Genomic DNA, 19,463 nt, shown 5'->3' with positions numbered 1-19,463 from the left:
ATGTGAGAGGTTCAAGTTTGTGTTTGTCTTACAAATACCCCTGTGATGTAGCATGCAGATTCCATTCTGCAAACTCTCAGACTTCCCACAGTGCTTTTATCTACACCCGGTTCTTTATTCAAAGTCAGGTATCTCTTTAACACAGGTTTTCTTTTTCCATTTTTTTTTCTTTTTAAATAATTTTTAAAAAAGCATAGGGACTTCCCTGGTGGTCCAGTGGCTAGGCCTGCATGCTCCCAGTGCAGGGTGCCTGGGTTCAATCCTCGGTCCAGGAATTTATTAACAGATCCCACAGGCCACAACCGAAGGCCTAGCATAGCCAAATAAATAAATAATAATTCAATAAATTAAAAAGATTGAGGTCTAGTTGGTTTACATTGTTTCAAGTGATTCATAGGTTGTGATAAGATACTGAATGTAGTTTCCTGTGTAAGTCCTTGCTGTTTATTTTATATACAGTAATGTGTGTCTGTTAATCCTGAATTCCAAATGTATCCCTTCCCTGCTTACCCCTTTGGTAACTAGTTTGTTTTCTATGTCTGTGAGTCTATTTCTGTTTCATAAATAAGTTCATTTGTAGCTTTTTTTTTTTTTGATTCCACATATAAGTGATACTATACAGTGCTTGTCTTTTTTTGTCTGACATTTCATTTAGTATGGTAATCTCTAGTTCCATCCATGTTGCTGCAAATGACATCTTTTTTTGTTCTTTTTCTTATGGCTGAGTAACGTTCTATTGTATACATACACCACAGCTCTATCCATTCCTCTGTCAGTGGACACTTAGGTTGTCTTCATGTCATAGCTATTTTAAATGGTGCTGCTGTGAATACAGGGGTGCATGTGTCTTCTTGAATTATATTTTTGTCCAGATACATGCCCAGTAGTGGGAATGCTGGATCATACAGCAACTCTTATTTTTTTTGTTTTTTAAGGAACCTGTCCATATTGTTTTCCCCAGTGTCTGCAACAATGTATAATCCACCAGCAGTATTAAGAAGGTTCCCTTTTCTCTACACTTTTCCCACTATTTATTATTTGTACAATACAGATTTTTCTTAATAGTATTTTAAACCTAAAGAACTCATGAATTAAGAGAATATAAAAACCAAAAAAACTCTTGAACTGTGAAAAGTAAAAAGCATTCTTTGACTTCTGATGATATTGCAAATGTAGCAATGCTGTATTTTCTTTTACTGCTGGAGTCAAACGCAATTTTCTGTTTTTCCAGTGGAAGGAATTATTGTAATTCTTTCCAGCTTTGGACCACATCTGATATCAGCAGTATTTTGCCAGAGTCAGCACAGAGTTCGCGGCTATGCTCTTGGGCTATAATGAAGACACGCTCCTCTGTTCAGTGAGAGGAACCATTAGCTAGAGACTAACAGGGTAACTGTGAACTTGGGAATGGTGTTGGCAGATATGACTTGGGTGAACGGACAATTTTATGTTTCTGTATTCTCTGCAATTGAGTCAACCTGAGCATTTTAATCCCTAAGCAACACCAGGTAGTTTATTTAATCTTTACAACTTAAAAGAATTAATGTAAAAATCTTTAAAACTTTCAAGTCTCAGTTTCTTCATCTATAAAATAGAATAGTACCAAGTTCTTAGAGCTGTGGTTTTAAACTATATAATGCATGCAAAGCACTTGGCCTAGCATTTATATATCACATATCATTGAATAAATTGTGTAAATGTACCTATACAGAAGTTTGAGAAAACAGTGCCTAAGGTGTGAAATTAGATGTGTTTCAATAATGGTGAAAAGAAGCACTAATTTAGTAAATAGTGTTCCCAGGTTTATTGCCAGCAATCAGATTGAAAATTCTAGATGTGCTGAAGCCTGCAGTCATGTCTCCTGAGTTTCTCTTTGGGGATATTTATTTTATAACACTTTGGAGACAACATAACATTTCTGTTAACACACTGAATATGGTTATTAAAGTTGAATAAAAACCAGTTTTATCAATTTCTTTTATGCATAAATTCAAAAAGTTTAGCTAGACTATTAGGTTTGACTTTTACTGTATTCAGGATACATTTTATTTTAGCAAGAATTGGTTTGACTTTATAATAGAGGTAATTAAGAGCTAATTTATTTATTGAGATTTTGGTATGGTAAATTTTGTGAGAATCACTATCTTCTGTATGAATAATGACAAGGAAAAAGGAAAAAAGAAAACCTTTTGCATAGTTTATTTTGCTTTGATTATCTGATCTTCATATGTTGTAGTAAATGTTGTCATTTACAAATCCTGAAATTTGATATGCTATTATATATTTATGTATCATATATGTGTATATCAGAATATATGCATGCATATATATGTAATAAAGGCTTCCTGGATGGCTCAGTGGGTAAAGAATCTGCCTGCCAATACGGGAGAGCAGGTTTGATTGGAGAAGGGCATGGCAACCCACACTAGTATTCTTGCCTGGATGATCCCATGAACAGAGGAGCCTGGTGGGCTATAGTCCATGAGGTCGCAAAGAGTCAGACCCAACTGAGCGACTGAGAATATATGTAATAAAGGATATAATTTGAGAAGTACTTATGGTCCAAGCAAGTGGAAACGAAACCTGAGTAGTTTCAGATAAAAATAAAAAACTCACTTGTTTTGGAATTCTATAAAGTTTCAGTTATACATATATACATCATTTAACCATTAAATTGCTCAGTCATGTCTGACTCTTTGCGACCCCATGGACTGTGGCCCACCAGGCTCCTCTGTCCGTGCAATTTTTCTGGCAAGAATACTGGAGTGGGTTGCCATTTCCTTCTCCAACATATGTGTTTGTTCTAGAACAAACACAAAGGGCAGAAGCTCCAGTAATTCCATTGCTTTCACCTCCTAGCCACTGTCTGTGTGTTCTGGGGGCCTGAGAAGGAGCGCACGGCCAGCGGAGCAGCAGGGGTGCTCACGCGTTGCGTTTCCTGCCTTCAAGTGGGATTCCGGACTTTCTCCTCTGCTTTACTTTGATGGCGTGCCTGCGTCTCTCGGAAGCTTCAGGAGGAAGTAGCCTCTCTCAGCCAAAAGCTGAGGTGGGAAAATGACATGTCTGTTTTCGATGTCAATTTACAGCATAGGTCACAAAACGAAATGTCGCCATTCCATTGCAATTGTCAAAAAGAGGCTGACCTAGTGTGGCAAGGGTGCTGATGGCTTACCTTGAAAGAAATTTCATACTGCTCTCCTCCCCAGATCTCCAGACCCGGATCATAGCCACCCAACTCCCAAAACCATTTGCGATCCACGGCAAAGAGACCTCCAGCCATAACGGGAGACCTGTGAAAGGAATAAAACCATCTTTAAAGGGCTCTGAGCATCGGGGACCCGGGCATTTTGCTTGGGGATAAAAACAGCAGACTTTAAGTTTCAGTGGTCACTGCACAGTTTTTCAGTGAGTGCACATGAGTTCTCACGGGGTCTCCAATCGCTCCTGGAACCCCCGTGGGCTTTTAACTTCATAGTTCAGGCTCTCAAGCCACTCACGCCCTGTGGAGCCACACATTAGCTATGTGTGTTTGTCATCAGAGAGAAGTATAAGATGACTAGTGACTGATATGTTGGGAAAACCCATGGTTTTATGGCTTTTCCTCAAAGTGAAAGAGATCTTATAGTATCAGACACATAAAAACATAGACAATGCAGTTGTAGACCATAACTTTAATTTAATTTCTCATATGTATTCACCATGCACCTACCATTTCCAGGTTATGTCCGTTAACAGACTGCGAGATGGTCAGTTAGAACAAAATAACCAACCAGAACTAGTTATTAGCATGCCAAAGCTGGAGTTTAAACTAAGTCTTTTCACTTTAATGATGTTCTTTTTAAAGTCTACCTTTCTAGGAAATATTCTTTTGATCAAATAATAATTTCAAGTTTTCTGCTCTTGCTAGGATGCATTGCAGTCACATTACTATGTAATGAGGTAATTTATAATCATTGGATTCTGCCCTAAAGTGTTTTTTTTTTTTTTTTGCAATTCAGGAGCAGCTTTTCAGTTTTTCTGTTATTATTATTATTATTATTTAATGTTTTTGCCACTGTTTTGCAGTGGGAGCATGAAGTCTTAACCATTGGACTGCCAGAGGAGTGTGCTCACATGTGTGTGTGTGTGTGTGTGTGTGTTTAATATTTATGTATTTGGCTGTGCCGAGTCTTAGTTGTGGCACATGGGATTTTTTAGGTGTGGCGTGTGGGGTCTTGAGTTGTGACATGCACACACTTAGCTGTGGCATGTGGGATCTAGTTCCTTGACCAGGGATCAAACTTGGACCCCTGCATTGGGAGCTGGGAGTCTTAGCCACTGGACCACCTGGAAAGTCCCAGCTCTTGGGTTTTTGAATGTTCACTGTGTGCTGGGCTCTTCTGTGAGATTCTTGTCCAGTTCTTTTGATTAATCCTTACTGCAGCCCTAGGAATACCATCCCTGTGTTCTACTGGGAGAAACAGGATGAGGGAGGGAGGGCCCAGCATCCTCTCTGGGCCAGGATGGTGGTGCCGCTGTGGCTGAACCAGGTACTCTGATTCCAAAGCCTTTGAGTTCTTTACTGCAATGCTGTTTCTGTTTCAATGTTTAAAGAGAGTTGATGTTGTCTAGTTGCTAAGTTGTGTCCCAATCTTTGCAATCCCATGGACTGTAGCCCACCAGGTTCCTCTGTCTGTGGGATTTCCCAGGCAAGAATACTGCAGTGGGTTGCCATTTCCTTCTCCAGGGGATCTCCCCGACTCAGGGATTGGACCCATATCTCTGAGTCTCCTGCACTGCAGGAGGATTCTTTACCCCGGGTAAAAAGAGACAGCAACACAAATGTGTACATAAAACATCTAAAGAACACTTTATGCAGACCAAGCAAATCTGTAAAAACACACAGTCAATAAAATTTTTGTGACACTTCTGAAGATTTTTTGGAAACAAAGGATATTTATATATATAAGCACAAGACACTAAATACTGGAGGCATGTTTAAAAATGTCTAAGTAAATAAGACACACCAATTTACAGACTCACTGAAGTTGTGCCATTGGTAACTTTCTATGATGCTCTAGAGGGACATAAATGTGAATTTATTTAAGTGTGTTGTATATTTCAGAGACTTTGTATGTTACAATGGTACTTGGCCTAATCACTTTAAGATTTTAAAAAATATGTGTATACTCTCTGTAGATGGAAAGATTACAAGACAGGAAGAGGGATTTATTTCTCCCCTAGGAAAGTGAGCAGGATTGAAATAATAACACAAAGGATCTCATGCATTTCAAAAATTCTGTTTGAAATGGAAGTCTTGGAACCAGATGTGCCTTATTTTCGTGATCTCTCCAGCAGTATATTCTCTTCCCATTTTCCATGCCCTGAATTTCAGAGGGAATCACAGCTGTAGCCGGGACAGACTGGCATGGGACCACATCCTGGGGGCAGTTCCTCAGTGATTGTATTTGGTACATCTGTGTCATCTTTGGTTCCATGGGGCTTGGGCTTAAGCGATTAGAAATTCTCAATCCTTAATAATAAATTATAAAACATATTGAGAGATAACCCAGCATGATATATAGTTTGCTTCACTGTTAAAAAAGAGCAATGCGTGCATGCTCAGTTGCTTCAGTCATGTCCGACTCCTTGCGACCATGTGGACTGTAGCCTGCCAGGCTCCTCTGTCCATGGGATTCTCCAGGAAAGAATACTGGAGTGGGTTGTCATGCCCTCCTCCAGGGGATCTTCCCCACTCAGGGACTGAGCGTGCATCTCCTACATCTCCTGCATTGCAGGTGGATTCTTTACTGCTGATCCATTGGGGAAGCCCCAAAAGAGCAATAGTCATAATGGAATTGCACATACCTAATTTGTGAATTCTGGATCTAATGGAGCAGGGACTAATTTAGGTGTGTGGGAAGATGATGCGTCCAAGTGTTGGGGAAATTAGGATATTCAGAATGCAGCTGGGTATATATGGTCTTCGACCAGAGATACGGTCAAAACTGGAAGTGAACTTGGTTAACATCAGTTTAAACAGAGCAAGAAAAATCATTAGAATGTATGAAAATATCCAGTAATATTGAAGGAACATGGCATCGAGCTGTGTTTATTTTGGCCAAAATACACCTGCATTTCAAAAAATTACAAAAAGAAATTGTCAGTTCTACTCAGTCTGGACCACAAATGGAAAGATCTTAAGTCCTACCAGTGTATTCTCATTTGACTGTATGAAACGTGAGACCGGAGTGCAACAGAATTTACACTGTGCAGACTACATCTCTCAGCTAGAGTTACTACTATTATAGATATGGAACCAGTCTACATATTGGGAAGAGAACATCCTAGATTGATATTTTTTATTGTAAGTGATTTGTTGGAGACACAACATCTTGTGTTTCTTGATGAGTTTATAAAAAACTAAACGGGATGTATCTGGTTAGTTTGAGGCATAATAAAATAAATTCATATGGACCCCCTTACCTTCACTGATGTTGTTTCCAAGCCCTAAATTAGCCTCTCCTATCTTGATTAGTGTGAATAATCGGTATGAAACAAGCCTTTTGTTTCTGTCTTTATTCATATTTGTCCATTAATCTTTTGAACAGTGTAACTAAGGCATAGTTGTCATGCAATGAATTGCAAATATTTTAAATGGAAAAGTTGATAGGTTTTGACTTATGGATACCCCTCGGTACCATCATTACACTTAGGAAAAAGTAACACATCTATCATGCCTCCAGAGTTTCCTCATTGTATCCCTCCCTCCCTCCTGACCCTCTTCTCATCCCTTTCCTCTAGGACGTAACTAATTTCTGCCTCTGTAGATGAGTTTGAATTGTCTAGAATTTTATATAAATGAAATCATACAGTATGTACTCTTCTTTGGGAGTGTCTGACTCCTCTCATTCATGTTTTTATTCTGAGACTCACTCTTGTTGTAATGTCTGTTAATGGTTTCTTCCTTTTTGGTTGCTGAGTAGTATTCCATTTGCATGGATATACTGTAGTTTGATTATCTATTTGCCCACTGATGAACGTTTGGGCTTTTTTCAGCTTGGGGCTACTACAAATAAAGCTTCTATGAGTTTTGTGTGCTAATCTTTGTGTGGATATATGCTTTCATTTCTCTTGAGAAAAAGCCTGGGAGTGGAATGACTAAATCATGTGGTAGGTATGGGTTTAACCTTTTAAGAAATTGTGAAACTCTTTCCCAGAGTGCTTGTAACTTTATATTCAAATACCAGCTGTATTTGACTTCCAACTGCTACATATCCTCATATACTTGACATGGGCAGTTTGAAGTTTAGTCACTATAACAGGGGCATGCTGCTGCTGCTAAGTCGCTTCAGTCGTGTCCGACTCTGTGCAACCCCATGGACTGCAGCCTACCAGGCTTCTCCGTCCGTGGGATTCTCCAGGCAAGAACACTGGAGTGGGTTGCCATTTCCTTCTCCATAACAGGGGCATGGTGGTATCTTATTGTGGTTTTGTTTTGCATTTCCACAATGATTAATGGTGCTGAGAAAATTATGTTATTCCTTTATTTTGCCTAGTCAGTCTGGCTAGAAGCTTATTGATTTGCTTAAAGAATTAACTTTTGGTTTCATTGATTTTTCTCTATTGTTTTCAGTTTTATATTTCATTGATTTCTCCATGGTCTTCATTAGTTTAATTATTCTACTGACTTTGTACTTTATTTTCTCTTCTTTTTCTAGTTACTTAGGGTGAAAGCTGATATTATTGCTCTGAAATTTTTTTTCTAATAAAGCTATTTAGTACTATGTCTCCCTTAAATATTGCTTTAGAAGAATTCTACAAAAAAATGATATGCAGTGTTCCCATTTTCATCATGTTCAAATACTCCATACTTTCTCTTTTGTTTTCTTTCTGTGACCTATGGGTTATATAAATGTATGTAATTTATTTTCCAACTATTTGGGATTCTTTTTGAAGGTCTTTCTGTTATTGATTTACATGTAATTCCATTGTGGTTAGGGAACACAGTTTGAAAGACCTGAATCCTTTTAAATTTATTGGGGTTTTTTAATGGCTCAGAATGTGATCTATACGAATGCATTCTGTTGCCATTGAATGGAGTGGTTTATAAATATTTATTAGGTAAGCCTGGTTGATAGTGTTGTTCAAGTCTTCCATATTCTTATTGATTTTTCTGCCTCCTTGTTGTATCAATTACTGAGAGGGATATTGAAATCTATGCCTATAATTCTGGATTTGTTTATCTCTTCCTCTGTTCTATCAAGTTTTTGCTTCATGCTTTTGTAGCTGTATTAATAAGTGCATATATATGTGTAGGAATTTCATGTGCTCTTGATGAATTGACCTCATTCTCATTACAAAATGACTCATCACCTCTGGTAATATTCTTTACTCAGGCATTGATCTTGCTTGGGTATTAGTATAGCCATTTCAGCTTTCTTTAGATTTATACTCTCAGAACACTAATATTTATACCTGTTAGGCCTTTTTACTTTACTTTTTAAACTATTTGTGTCTATATTTAAAGTGGTTTTCTTGTTGGCAGCTTATACTTGAATCTTGCTGTTAAAACTCCCTGCTTTTTCATTGGGATGCTGAGATCACTTACTTTTAATATGATTATTCATGTGATTAGGTTTAAAACTATTATCTTCTTTGCTTTCTGTATGTCCCATCTGTTGTTTCCTTTTCCTTCTTTCCCTATCTTTATGGTTAATTGAATATTTTTCATGATTGCATTTGGTGCTTCTCTGCCTGCGTAATAAATTTTTCTTTGAGATACAGAACTTTTTGGGTGCTGGATATTTTGAACGTTTTTGAGCTTTGTTCCAGGATGCAATTGGAGGTAGTTTGACCCTTTTGCGAGCCTTAAGCAAGGCATTATCTACAAATTATTCACACCCTTAAGGCAAGACCCTGTGTATGCTTCAATCAATGTCCTGCGATCATCGGGTTGTTCAGTCTGATGGGAACAGACTCTCTTCTCTGCCTTGGATGCCTTCTGGCCACTGTTACTTCTAATTCTTTCTAGTGGTTCTTTTGCATTTGTGGGCAGTTTCTTCTCATGCACAGGCTCTTGTCAGTCCTCTGCGGAGGACTCAGGGGGTACCCTCGGGAGCTTCTGCCCTTGAAATGTCAGCTGAGCTCTTCTCCCCAGACTCTTGGCTCCACATTGACTTAGGCTGGCCTCACCGGCTCCCCTCCTTACACCGCAACCTGGAGACTCTCTCAAGTAAGTAAGCTGGAAATGAGTCCAGGTTTCACCTAATTGTTTCCTGTCTTTCAGGAATCAGTGTCCTTCATTCCCAGATGTCTGGTTTCTTGAAAACCACTGTTTCATGTGTGTTTGTTTCTTGTTTTTTCAGATGACAGGGTAAATCTGGGCTGTATTACTCCAACTTGTTCAGAAATGAAAGTCTGAAAATCTACCCATTAATCTTTGTTTTAGAATATTTTAAAATATGTATTTTAGTAGATGATATCTTTGCGTGTTTACAAAGAATTTTGCTCCTACTTCTGTCCCCACCATAAGTATTCCTTATGTATCTTTTCAGAGATATTTCATAGTCATATAAGCAAATATAAATCTATCTTATTTTTCTTCCTACTCTATGAAAATGGTTGTATGCTACATCCAGTGGTCTTTACCTAATTCTTTTTAAAACTCCCTAACATATTTTTTTATGTCTATTTTTATTTATTTATTTGGCTGTTCTTTTAGTTGTGGCATGCCAGACCTTTAGTTGTGGTGTGTGGGATCTATTTCCTTGACCAGGGATTGAACCCGGGTCCCCTGCATTGAGAGCTTGGAGTCTTAGCCACTGGACCGCCAGGGAAGTCCCGTCCTAACATATTTTAATGGTCATGTCATATTGAAAAGAGCTTTCTTGTTTTATTTTCCTAACATTTGCTCATTATTCCATTATGCACAAAGTTGTGTATCTATGTATATAGTGAACATGTAGATTATTTTCACTCTTTTCCTATTTCAGAACTTCCACAATGAATAATGTACATATATAATTTCCATGTGTGGGAGTAACTCTTTAGGAGAAATGCCTAGAATTTTATATCCTGGTTTGTTATAAAGAGTAAAACTGTAGAAACTGATTGACTTTTCCACTTCTGGAAGCTAAAGTTTCATTGTGAATTGTGTCCTAACCTGACACTTTAGTTCAAGTTTCACACCAGTCCAAATGCAATGATTTAGGGTCTGATAAAATTAGAGAAGAGTCAGATAAAAGCAGCAATTCTGCCGAGAAATTACAGATCTATCATAAAATATTAGTATCTGTCAGTCTACTGGTCGATTTCGCCAAGGAAACATCATTCTTGTGATAATACTTGGAGAGGAATTGTTGAAAAGCTTTCCAGGGTAATTCGTTTTTCAAAAAGGAAAGAAAGAGGAATAAAGGATGGATTTGAGGCTGGAAAAGGCTCCGTGCTGGGAAGGAGAATAGTAATAAGAGGAGGAGGGAGGCCAGTGCTGCTGGTACCAGAGCATCCAGGGGTGCAGGGCATGCAGCATGGGTGCTCAGAATTCCCGCTGGTCCATGAAATGGGCAATGCCAGTGCAGCACGGATTATCCCTAAATTAGTCTATAATTGTTCTTCCACCTGGATGGCCACCACCCTCTCACTTCAAGCACAGAGTGAGCCAGGGCACCAGCCCCAGTGTTTCTTGTGGTTTGGCAGGAAGAATCTGCTCAAAGGCTCATAGAAGCTTGTCCTTCTAATTCTTGTCCTTCCCCGCTTGAGATCACAGATGATGCCCAGGGAGGAAGGGAGAGGGGAGAAGGTAGACCCCCGCAGAGCTGTCATCCCGGGGTGAGGGAGTCCCCACCCTGTGCTGTGAAAGTGCCACTGGGGTATACAGGGAAGATACCTACTCCCCACCTCCGCCCCCCCCCCCCAAAAAAAAAAACAAACAAAAAACACACAGTTCTTGGCTTTAACAAACTATCCTGTGTGGAATTCCCAGAACTGCTGGATTCAAAACCAATGGCTTGCCGCCAAGGTTCTTGGTGGCCACCCCAGTGGATTGGTAGCCATGGTCACAAGGACAAGTGTGTTGGTTTGGCCTCATTGGATTCTGGAATGTTTGTCTTCCTGGAGAAGAAGGGACTGCCATTGTAAGAGAGACTGAACTTCCTGCTGCTTTTGTGCAGGGAACTCAGAGCTGGATTCTGGGTGGGTTGAAATCCATACCTCATCACACAGATGGGAGTTAACTCTTGTGCAAAGTTTTTCAGTGACATCAAGAGAAGGATAGCTTTGTTCCCCATAGATTAAAAAAGATTTCATTGTTGCATTGTTTTCTCATCAGAGAAAATGGAGAAGCGCTGTTGATATTTTTAACTTATTCTTCTACTTTCTTGGTGGCTTAGACTTCCCTGTTGGCTCAGACAGTAAAGCGTCTGCCTGCAATGCAGGAGACCTGGGTTCGGTCCCTGGGTTGGGAAGATCCACTGGAGAAGGAAATGGCAACCCACTCCAGTATTCTTGCCTGGAAAATCCCATGGATGGAGGAGCCTAGTAGGCTACAGTCCATGGGGTCGCAAAAGAGTCAGACACGACTGAGCGACTTCACTTTCTTCTACTTTGTATTTTCCATTTTAAATATAATCACTTCATGGGAAATAAATGGGGAAACAGTGGAAACAGTGTCAGACTTTATTTTTCTGGGCTCCAAAATCACTGCAGATGGTGACTGCAGCCATGAAATTAAAAGACACTTACTCCTTGGAAGGAAAGTTATGACCAACCTAGATAGCATATTCAAAAGCAGAGACATTACTTTGCCAACAAAAGTCCGTCTAGTCAAGGCTATGGTTTTTCCTGTGGTCATGGATGGATGTGAGAGTTGGACTGTGAAAAAAGCTGAGCGCCAAAGAATTGATGCTTTTGAACTGTGGTGCTGGAGAAGACTCTTGAGAGTCCCTTGGACGGCAAGGAGATCCAACCAGTCCATTCTAAAGGAGATCAGCCCTAGGATTTCTTTGGAAGGAATGATACTAAAGCTGAAACTCCAGTACTTTGGCCACCTCATGTGAAGAGTTGACTCGTGGGAAAAGACTCTGATGCTGGGAGGGATTGGGGGCAGGAGGAGCAGGGGATGACAGAGGATGACATGGCTGGATGGCGTCACTGACTCGATGGACATGAGTCTGAGTGAACTCCGGGAGTTGATGATGGACAGGGAGGCCTGGCGTGCTGGGATTCATGGGGTCGCAAAGAGTCGGACACGACTGAGCGACTGATCTGATCTGAATTGCCCAAAACCCTTCCCACTGGCCTCGTGTCCTGCGATTTCTAATTTATTTATCTTCATACTCTTTGATTTCTTCCAAAATACCATTACTGATTTTGTTTCCCTGGGAATGTTGACATACTGTAGACATGTTTTACTGGGACTGTGTGTCCGTGTAAGTTTTAACATATTAATTTACTTTATGAGTATTGAACAGGTAATGTCACAAAGCAGGTTTTGGTTTTGCCATTAGGAAGCAACTGTTATCCTTGGGTTGACTTTTAAAATGAATATAACCATGAAGCAACATATTCCTAGAGATGATTCTTTATTCTTCAGGCCATAGAAATGTGACTTTGCTGAATACCTAATGGAAATCAGTTTTCCATTTTATATGATCGCTATTGAACCAGGTAACGAATATGCTTTCCTTTTTAACTTACAGTAGACTAGTTTACTTTTCCACATCAGTTTTTATTTCCAAACTTTACTGACTTTAAGTTCAAGGGGCAATAATGTAAAAATGTCCTAGAAACCTTATTTGGTACCAGTGAAAAATTCCTTATGTTCTCATTTGCAAATGCATTTTTCAAAGTGTGTTTTTGGTTGTTTTTGCTAAACTAGAAGGTGTATCCTTTTTTTTTTTTTTTTGATCTTACCCTGCTTCACGTGGGATCATTGTTCCTGTACCAAGGATCAAACCTATGCCCCCTGCAGTGGAAACAGGGAGTCTTAACCATTGGACCACCAGGGAAGCTCTGGGATGTGGTTCCTAATTCTAGTAACCTAACCCCATGATTCCCACAGAATTCTAAGAAGTTGCTAGTCTTCCTAATATTCTTTATTTAATACATGGACTCTTTCCTCACATTAGAAAAAAAATGGCATTTTAATAAAAAAATCTCTAGAGTATTTTTGTCTACCTACTCTCACTTTCAGAAAGTGTTATTTCACATTTTAATACATCTTGTTCATTCTTTAGGAGTCAGAAGACTAAAAAAAAAATCCTACTGAAAGATAAACACACATAAAAATTTATTTTTAAAATGGACAATTAAAACTTAGGTCCAAGAACCCAAAGGAAACCTTCAATTTGGTCTCTTAGAGATCTAGTTCTCAATTTCCTTTCACTTTAGTGGTGTCAGTGAGAATTCTGAATGTGTGGGTTGGAATGTGAATTTGATCAGAAATGAATGGCATGATTTCCCTCAGGAATCCATCAAGCCAAGTCAATCAACATCGAGACAAACCACATAATTTTCAGTTAGGTAATGAGGAATTTTTAGTTGGTGCATGCCTCAGAACAGTTACAGCTAAAATATAATTATTTTCAACTAGGATTCAAATTGAGTAAAATGATACTGCAGATTCAAACATAGTATCTTTTCTAACAGGTTTTTTCTTTTAAGTATTAGATCATTGGTTACATTAGAATTTTGGAAAGAGTGGCTAAAAAGCTCCTGATATATTGACTTGTCTCATTTGTCTCTTTTTTGCCATTTTATTTTATTTTAAAATTTCATTTTATTGGAGTATAATTGCTTTACAGTGTTGTGTTAGTTTCTGCTGTACAATGAAATGAATCAGCCATATGTATACATACAGCCCGTCTCTCTTGTGTCTCCCTTCCAGCCATCCCCGCTACCCCTCTAGGTAATCACAGAGCACCCCATGAACTTACTGAGTACCTGCCATGAATCAGACACAATAGAGAGCACGTTTCCTCACTGCAGCCTTCATATAACAATACAACTCTACAGCATGGGAGCGATGGACCACAATTCAGCAGGAGATTCCAATACCTCACTTTACAGATTAGGAGAGTGAGACCCAGAGCTATCAAGTGATATATCTAAGCTCAAACAGGTCATGGGGAAAAAATAACCTGCATGTGTGTGATAAGGTGCAAGTAATTTTACTTTTCAGTGTTATTATCAATTCCCTAGCTCATTCTTTGATTTTTCTAACCTTTCAGCAATTAGAATAAGTGCTAGTGATAAAGAACCCATCTGCTAATACAGGAGATGTGGGTTTGATCCCTGAGTGGGAATCAAGTGGGAATCCCCTAGAGAAGGAAATGGGAACCCACTCCAGTATTTTTGCCTGGAGAACTCCATGGACAGAGGAGCCTGATGGGCTCCAGTCCATTGGGTTGCACAGAGGCGACGTGACTGAAGCGACTTAGCATGCGCGCACGCAGGCATGTTTCAATGCTGCTTTTTCTATTCGGCCCACCCTCTCCTGCCCTCCCTGTGTTCACGAGTCTGCTCTCTATGTCTGGGTCTCCACTGCTGCTCTGCAGACAGGTGCATCAGTACCATCTTTCTAGATTCTATACATAGGCATTCAGTCCAGTTCAGTCGCTCAGTCGTGTCCGACTCTTTGCGACCCCATGAATCGCAGCATGCCAGGCCTCCCTGTCCATCAGCATCTCCTGGAGTTCACTCAAACTCACGTCCATCGAGTCGGTGATGCCATCCAGCCATCTCATCCTCTGTCGTCCCCTGCTCCTCCTGCCCCCAATCCCTCCCAGCATCAGAGTCTTTTCCAATGAGCCAACTCTTCGCATGAGGTGGCCAAAGTACTGGAGTTTCAGCTTTAGCATCATTCCTTCCAAAGAACACCCAGGGCTGATCTCCTTTACAATGGACTGGTTGGATCTCCTTGCAGTCCAAGGGACTCTCAAGAGTCTGCTCCAATGCATTAGTGTATGGTATTTGTCTTTCTCTTTTCAGTATTCTTGCCTGGAGAACCCCTTAGACAGAGTATCCTGGTGGGCTACAGTCCACGGGGTTACAAAGAGTCAGACATGACTGAGTGATTAACACTTTCATACTTTCTGACTTACTTCACTCTGTATAATAGACTCTAGGTTCATCCACCTCACTAAAACTGAGTCAAATGTGTTCTTTTTTATGTCTGAGTAGTATTCCATTGTATCAATGTACCACAACTTCTTTATCCATTCATCTGTTGAGGCACATCTAGGTTGCTTCCATGTCCTAGGTATTGTAAATAGTGCTGCTATGAACATTGGGGTACATGTGTACCTGAGGAATATGGAAAGGGTATATGCCCAGTAGTGGGATTATTGGGTCATCAGTTCAGTTCAGTTCAGTTCAGTCGCTCAGTCGTGTCCGACTCTTTGCGACCTCATGAATCACAGCACGCCAGGCCTCCCTGTCCATCACCAACTCCTGGAGTTTACTCAAACTCACGTCCATCGAGTCGGTGATGCCATCCAGCCATCTCATCCTCTGTCGTCCCCTTCTCCTCCTGCCCCCAATCCCTCCCAGCATCAGAGCCTTTTCCAATGAGTCAACTCTTCGCATGAGGTGGCCAAAGTACTGGAGTTTCAGCTTTAGCATCATTCCTTCCAAAGAAATCCCAGGGCTGATCTCCTTCAGAATGGACTGGTTGGATCTCCTTGACTCTCAAGAGTCTTCTCCAACACCACAGTTCAAAAGCATCAATTCTTCGGTGCTCAGCCTTCTTCACAGTCCAACTGTCACATCCATACATGACCACAGGAAAAACCACAGCCTTGACTAGACGGACCTTTGTTGGCAAAGTAATGTCTCTGCTTTTGAATATGCTATCTAGGTTGGTCATAACTTTCCTTCCAAGGAGTAAGCGTCTTTTAATTTCATGGCTGCAGTCACCATCTGCAGTGATTTTGGAGCCCCAAAAAATAAAGTCTGACACGGCTTCCACTTTTTCTCCATCTATTTCCCATGAAGTGATGGGACAGGATGCCATGATCTTTGTTTTCTGAATGTTGAGCTTTAAGCCAACTTTTTCCCTCTCCACTTTCACTTTCATCAAGAGGCTTTTTAGTTCCTCTTCACTTTCTGCCATAAGAGTGGTGTCATCTGCATATCTGAGGTTATTGATATTTCTCCTGGCAATCTTCATTCCAGCTTGTGCTTCTTCCAGTCCAGCGTTTCTCATGATGTACTCTGCATATAAGTTAAATAAACAGGGTGACAATATACAGCCTTGACATACTCCTTTTCCTATTTGGAACCAGTCTGTTGTTCCATGTCCAGTTCTGACTGTTGCTTCCTGACCTGCATACAGATTTCTCAAGAGGCAGGTCAGGTGGTCTAGTATTGCCATCTCTTTCAGAATTTTCCACAGTTTATTGTGATCCACACAGTCAAAGGCTTTGGCATAGTCAATAAAGCAGAAATAGATGTTTTTTCTGGAACTCTCTTGCTTTTTCCATGATCCAGCGGATGTTGGCAATTTGATCTCTGGTTCCTCTGCCTTTTCTAAAACCAGCTTGAACATCTGGAAGTTCACGGTTCACATATTGCTGAAGCCTGGCTTGGATAATTTTGAGCATTACTTTACTAGCATGTGAGAACCCCATGAACAGTATTGGGTCATATAGTAGTTTAATTCCTTGTTTTTTAAGGAATCTCCATACTGTTTTCCATAGTGGCTATATCAATTTGCAGAGAGTCCCTTGGACTGCAAGGAGATCCAACCAGTCCATTCTGAAGGAGATCAGCCCTGGGATTTCTTTGGCAGGAATGATGCTAATGCTGAAACTCCAGTACTTTGGCCACCTCATGCGAAGAGTTGACTCATTGGAAAAGACTCTGATGATGGGAGGGATTGGGGGCAGGAGGAGAAGGGGATGACAGAGGATGAGATGGCTGGATGGCATCACCGACACAATGAACAAGGGTTTTGGTGGCCTCCAGGAGTTGGTGATGGACAGGGAGGCCTGGCATACTGCGCTTCATGGGTTTGCAACGAGTTGGACACGACTGAGCGACTGAACTGAACTGAACTGAACAGTGCAAGAGGGTTCCCTTTTCTCCACATCCTCTCCAGCATTTATTTTGACATGAATTCCGCACAGATTCCTGACAGTGTTGCTGAGGGCTCCTCGCGTCAGTCCCTGGTCTCCCATTTGTTTTGGTCTGTCAGGCTCCATTCTCCTGTGCATGCTGCGTGGCCCTTGGAATGATCTTTCCTCGTTGCCAGCCCAGGCTCTGATCCCTCCCATCAAAACCAACACCACAAGGAACCCAGTTAATGATGTGAAATGGCAAAGCAAATCATTTATTTCAGTAGTCACAGAGACTCTTCACAACTAACAAGCCCATGTGCAGCCTGGGGAGCCGTTCTTCCTAGATACAAATAGGACTTCTCATTCCAGAGATAAATGCTAGTTGTTAAAATTCAGGCATGGATGAAACTGCAGGAAAGCTTGTTTTATGCTTCATTTATTTAATAAACATTTGATAGTTTCTGCTTACGAAAACATTACCCCTTCATCTTAGTAAGGACTGAAATAATGCTTTTTCCCTTCAGCTTTGACTGCAATGCAAAGGCAATTTTGGTCTCATTTCCTAGTATTTTATATTAAGTTAGAATGGGCTGTAAGTGGCATGGATTTTTAATATCTTTTATCAAAACTTTGGGCTTCCCTTGTGGCTCAGTGGTAAAGAACTTGCCTGCCAATGCAGGAGATGTGGAGGATTTGGAAGATCCCCTGGAGGAGGCAACCCACTCCAGTATTCTTTCCTGGAGAATCCCATGGACAGAGGAGCCTGGCAGGCTATAGTCCATGGGGTAGCAAAAGAGTTGGACATGACTTAGCGAATAAGCAAAACAACAAATCAAAACTTTAATAAATTTATACCATATATCCACCACATGCTTGATGCTCTTAATTCCTTAAAAACAGAGCAGAGCACAAGAAAACAGGGACTGAGATAAAGAGGTATTAAGCAAAAAGGCTATAGCTATAACTTATACAAATATCTTCATAAAAGCATCACCTTCTTTTCCCCTCTGGGTCAGCCCATCCACAGAGAAGTTTCATCTAAGTTTCATTGTGTGGGAGGGGGAAGAACACCCTCTCTGCCCTGCATCTGGTTCCACCTCTGGTTCTCATTCAAGAGCAGTTTTCACACATGTGCACAAGTTCTTAGCCCCTCTTCTCATTGAGAAGTGGGTCTACATCTCTGTCCTTGAACTTGGATGGGGTTACGACAGGCCTGACCTACAGAGCCTGACAGAGTGATGCCTCATGGCTCCCGAGTTGGTTCACAGGAGACCCCACAGCTTCCATCTTGCTGGAGTGCTTGATGTCAGAGCTCTGAGCTTCCCTGTGAGCACTCAGTCCCCAGGCCAGGAGGGGCAAAGGTCCCGTAGAGAAGCCACATGGAGGGGCCTTAATGCTCTTTTCCTTTGATCTCTTTCCTAACTTGTCAGGTGTTTTTAAAGATTCTTATTGTTGTTTATTTGCAAAGTCATGTCTGACTCTTTGTGACCCCATGGACTGTGGCCCACCAGGCTCCTATGTCCATAGAATTCTCCTGGCAGGAATACTGGAGTAGTTGCTATTTCCTTCTTCAGAGGATCTTCCCAACCTGGGGATCAAATCCATGTCTCCTGCATTGACAGGTGGGTTCTTTACCACTGAACCACAAGGGAAGCCCCCCTTCTAATACCATCTCCTCATATTATCGCAGCGGAGGTTAGGATTTCAACATATGCATTTTTGAGGGGACAAAAGCATTCAGTCCCTAACAGATGTTGATTTTCCATGGACTTCTTTTTTTTTATCAGCTACCTAACAGATGACCAAGGAATAAGTTGAAGAACCTACTTCTTGTGGTTAAACGCAAAAAACGATGACTGAGCACCAAGTCCAAGGTACTGGATCTGGGATGCAAAAGTGAGGAGTCACTTTCCGTCCCTGTGGTGCCCAGGGAGAGCGGGGAAGACAGACGTGACATCAACACAGCGTGGTGTGAGACGTGGCCGAGGGGTGTTCGCACTCTGTGGTATCACTAGAGGGGTTATGTATCTTATCCTGGGTATGGCAGTGAGGTGGTTGGGGAGAGAGGGAAGGAGCAGGTGTCAGGCAGAGGAAATCGAGCTGACAAAGCCTGAAGACAGAGAGAGCATGGTGTGTCCTCATTGGGGTTTGCAGGGTGTGGTGTGTGCGCTGTGTTGAAGTATATGCATTGGAAACTTGGATAAAGCTGGGCAGTCAGGTACAAGGATTATAGAGGATGGGACCACAGACCCTGGCAGGAGGACAAGGTGTTGGGGTGTTGGGGGTCTTGTGAACCATTTCATAGAGCATGAGTGTGATATGGAGATTTTAGTTTTTTCTCTGTTGGGCCATGGAAATTGATGAAAGCTGTAGTTTTTCTCTAAATAAATGCTTGTTCACTCCAACTTCTGCATCAAGATTCAAGTG

At 41.0% G+C, this 19,463-nt stretch overlaps 1 protein-coding gene across 1 annotated transcript in view; it reads right to left on the bottom strand.

Moving 5' to 3' along the window:
* LOC133252389 (polypeptide N-acetylgalactosaminyltransferase-like 6) overlaps nt 1-19,463 on the bottom strand; it is a 247,159-nt gene that overhangs the window by 138,419 nt on the left and 89,277 nt on the right. Inside the window, exon 3 of the mRNA XM_061424934.1 lies at nt 3,173-3,290. Within this exon, the coding sequence (XP_061280918.1) occupies nt 3,173-3,290 (118 nt within the window). The remainder of the gene's footprint in view (nt 1-3,172; nt 3,291-19,463) is intronic.

Source organism: Bos javanicus, chromosome 8 (genome assembly GCF_032452875.1).
Source record: "Bos javanicus breed banteng chromosome 8, ARS-OSU_banteng_1.0, whole genome shotgun sequence".
Classification (NCBI taxonomy): Eukaryota; Metazoa; Chordata; class Mammalia; order Artiodactyla; family Bovidae; genus Bos; species Bos javanicus.
This window is presented reverse-complemented; position numbering and strand designations above follow the sequence as displayed.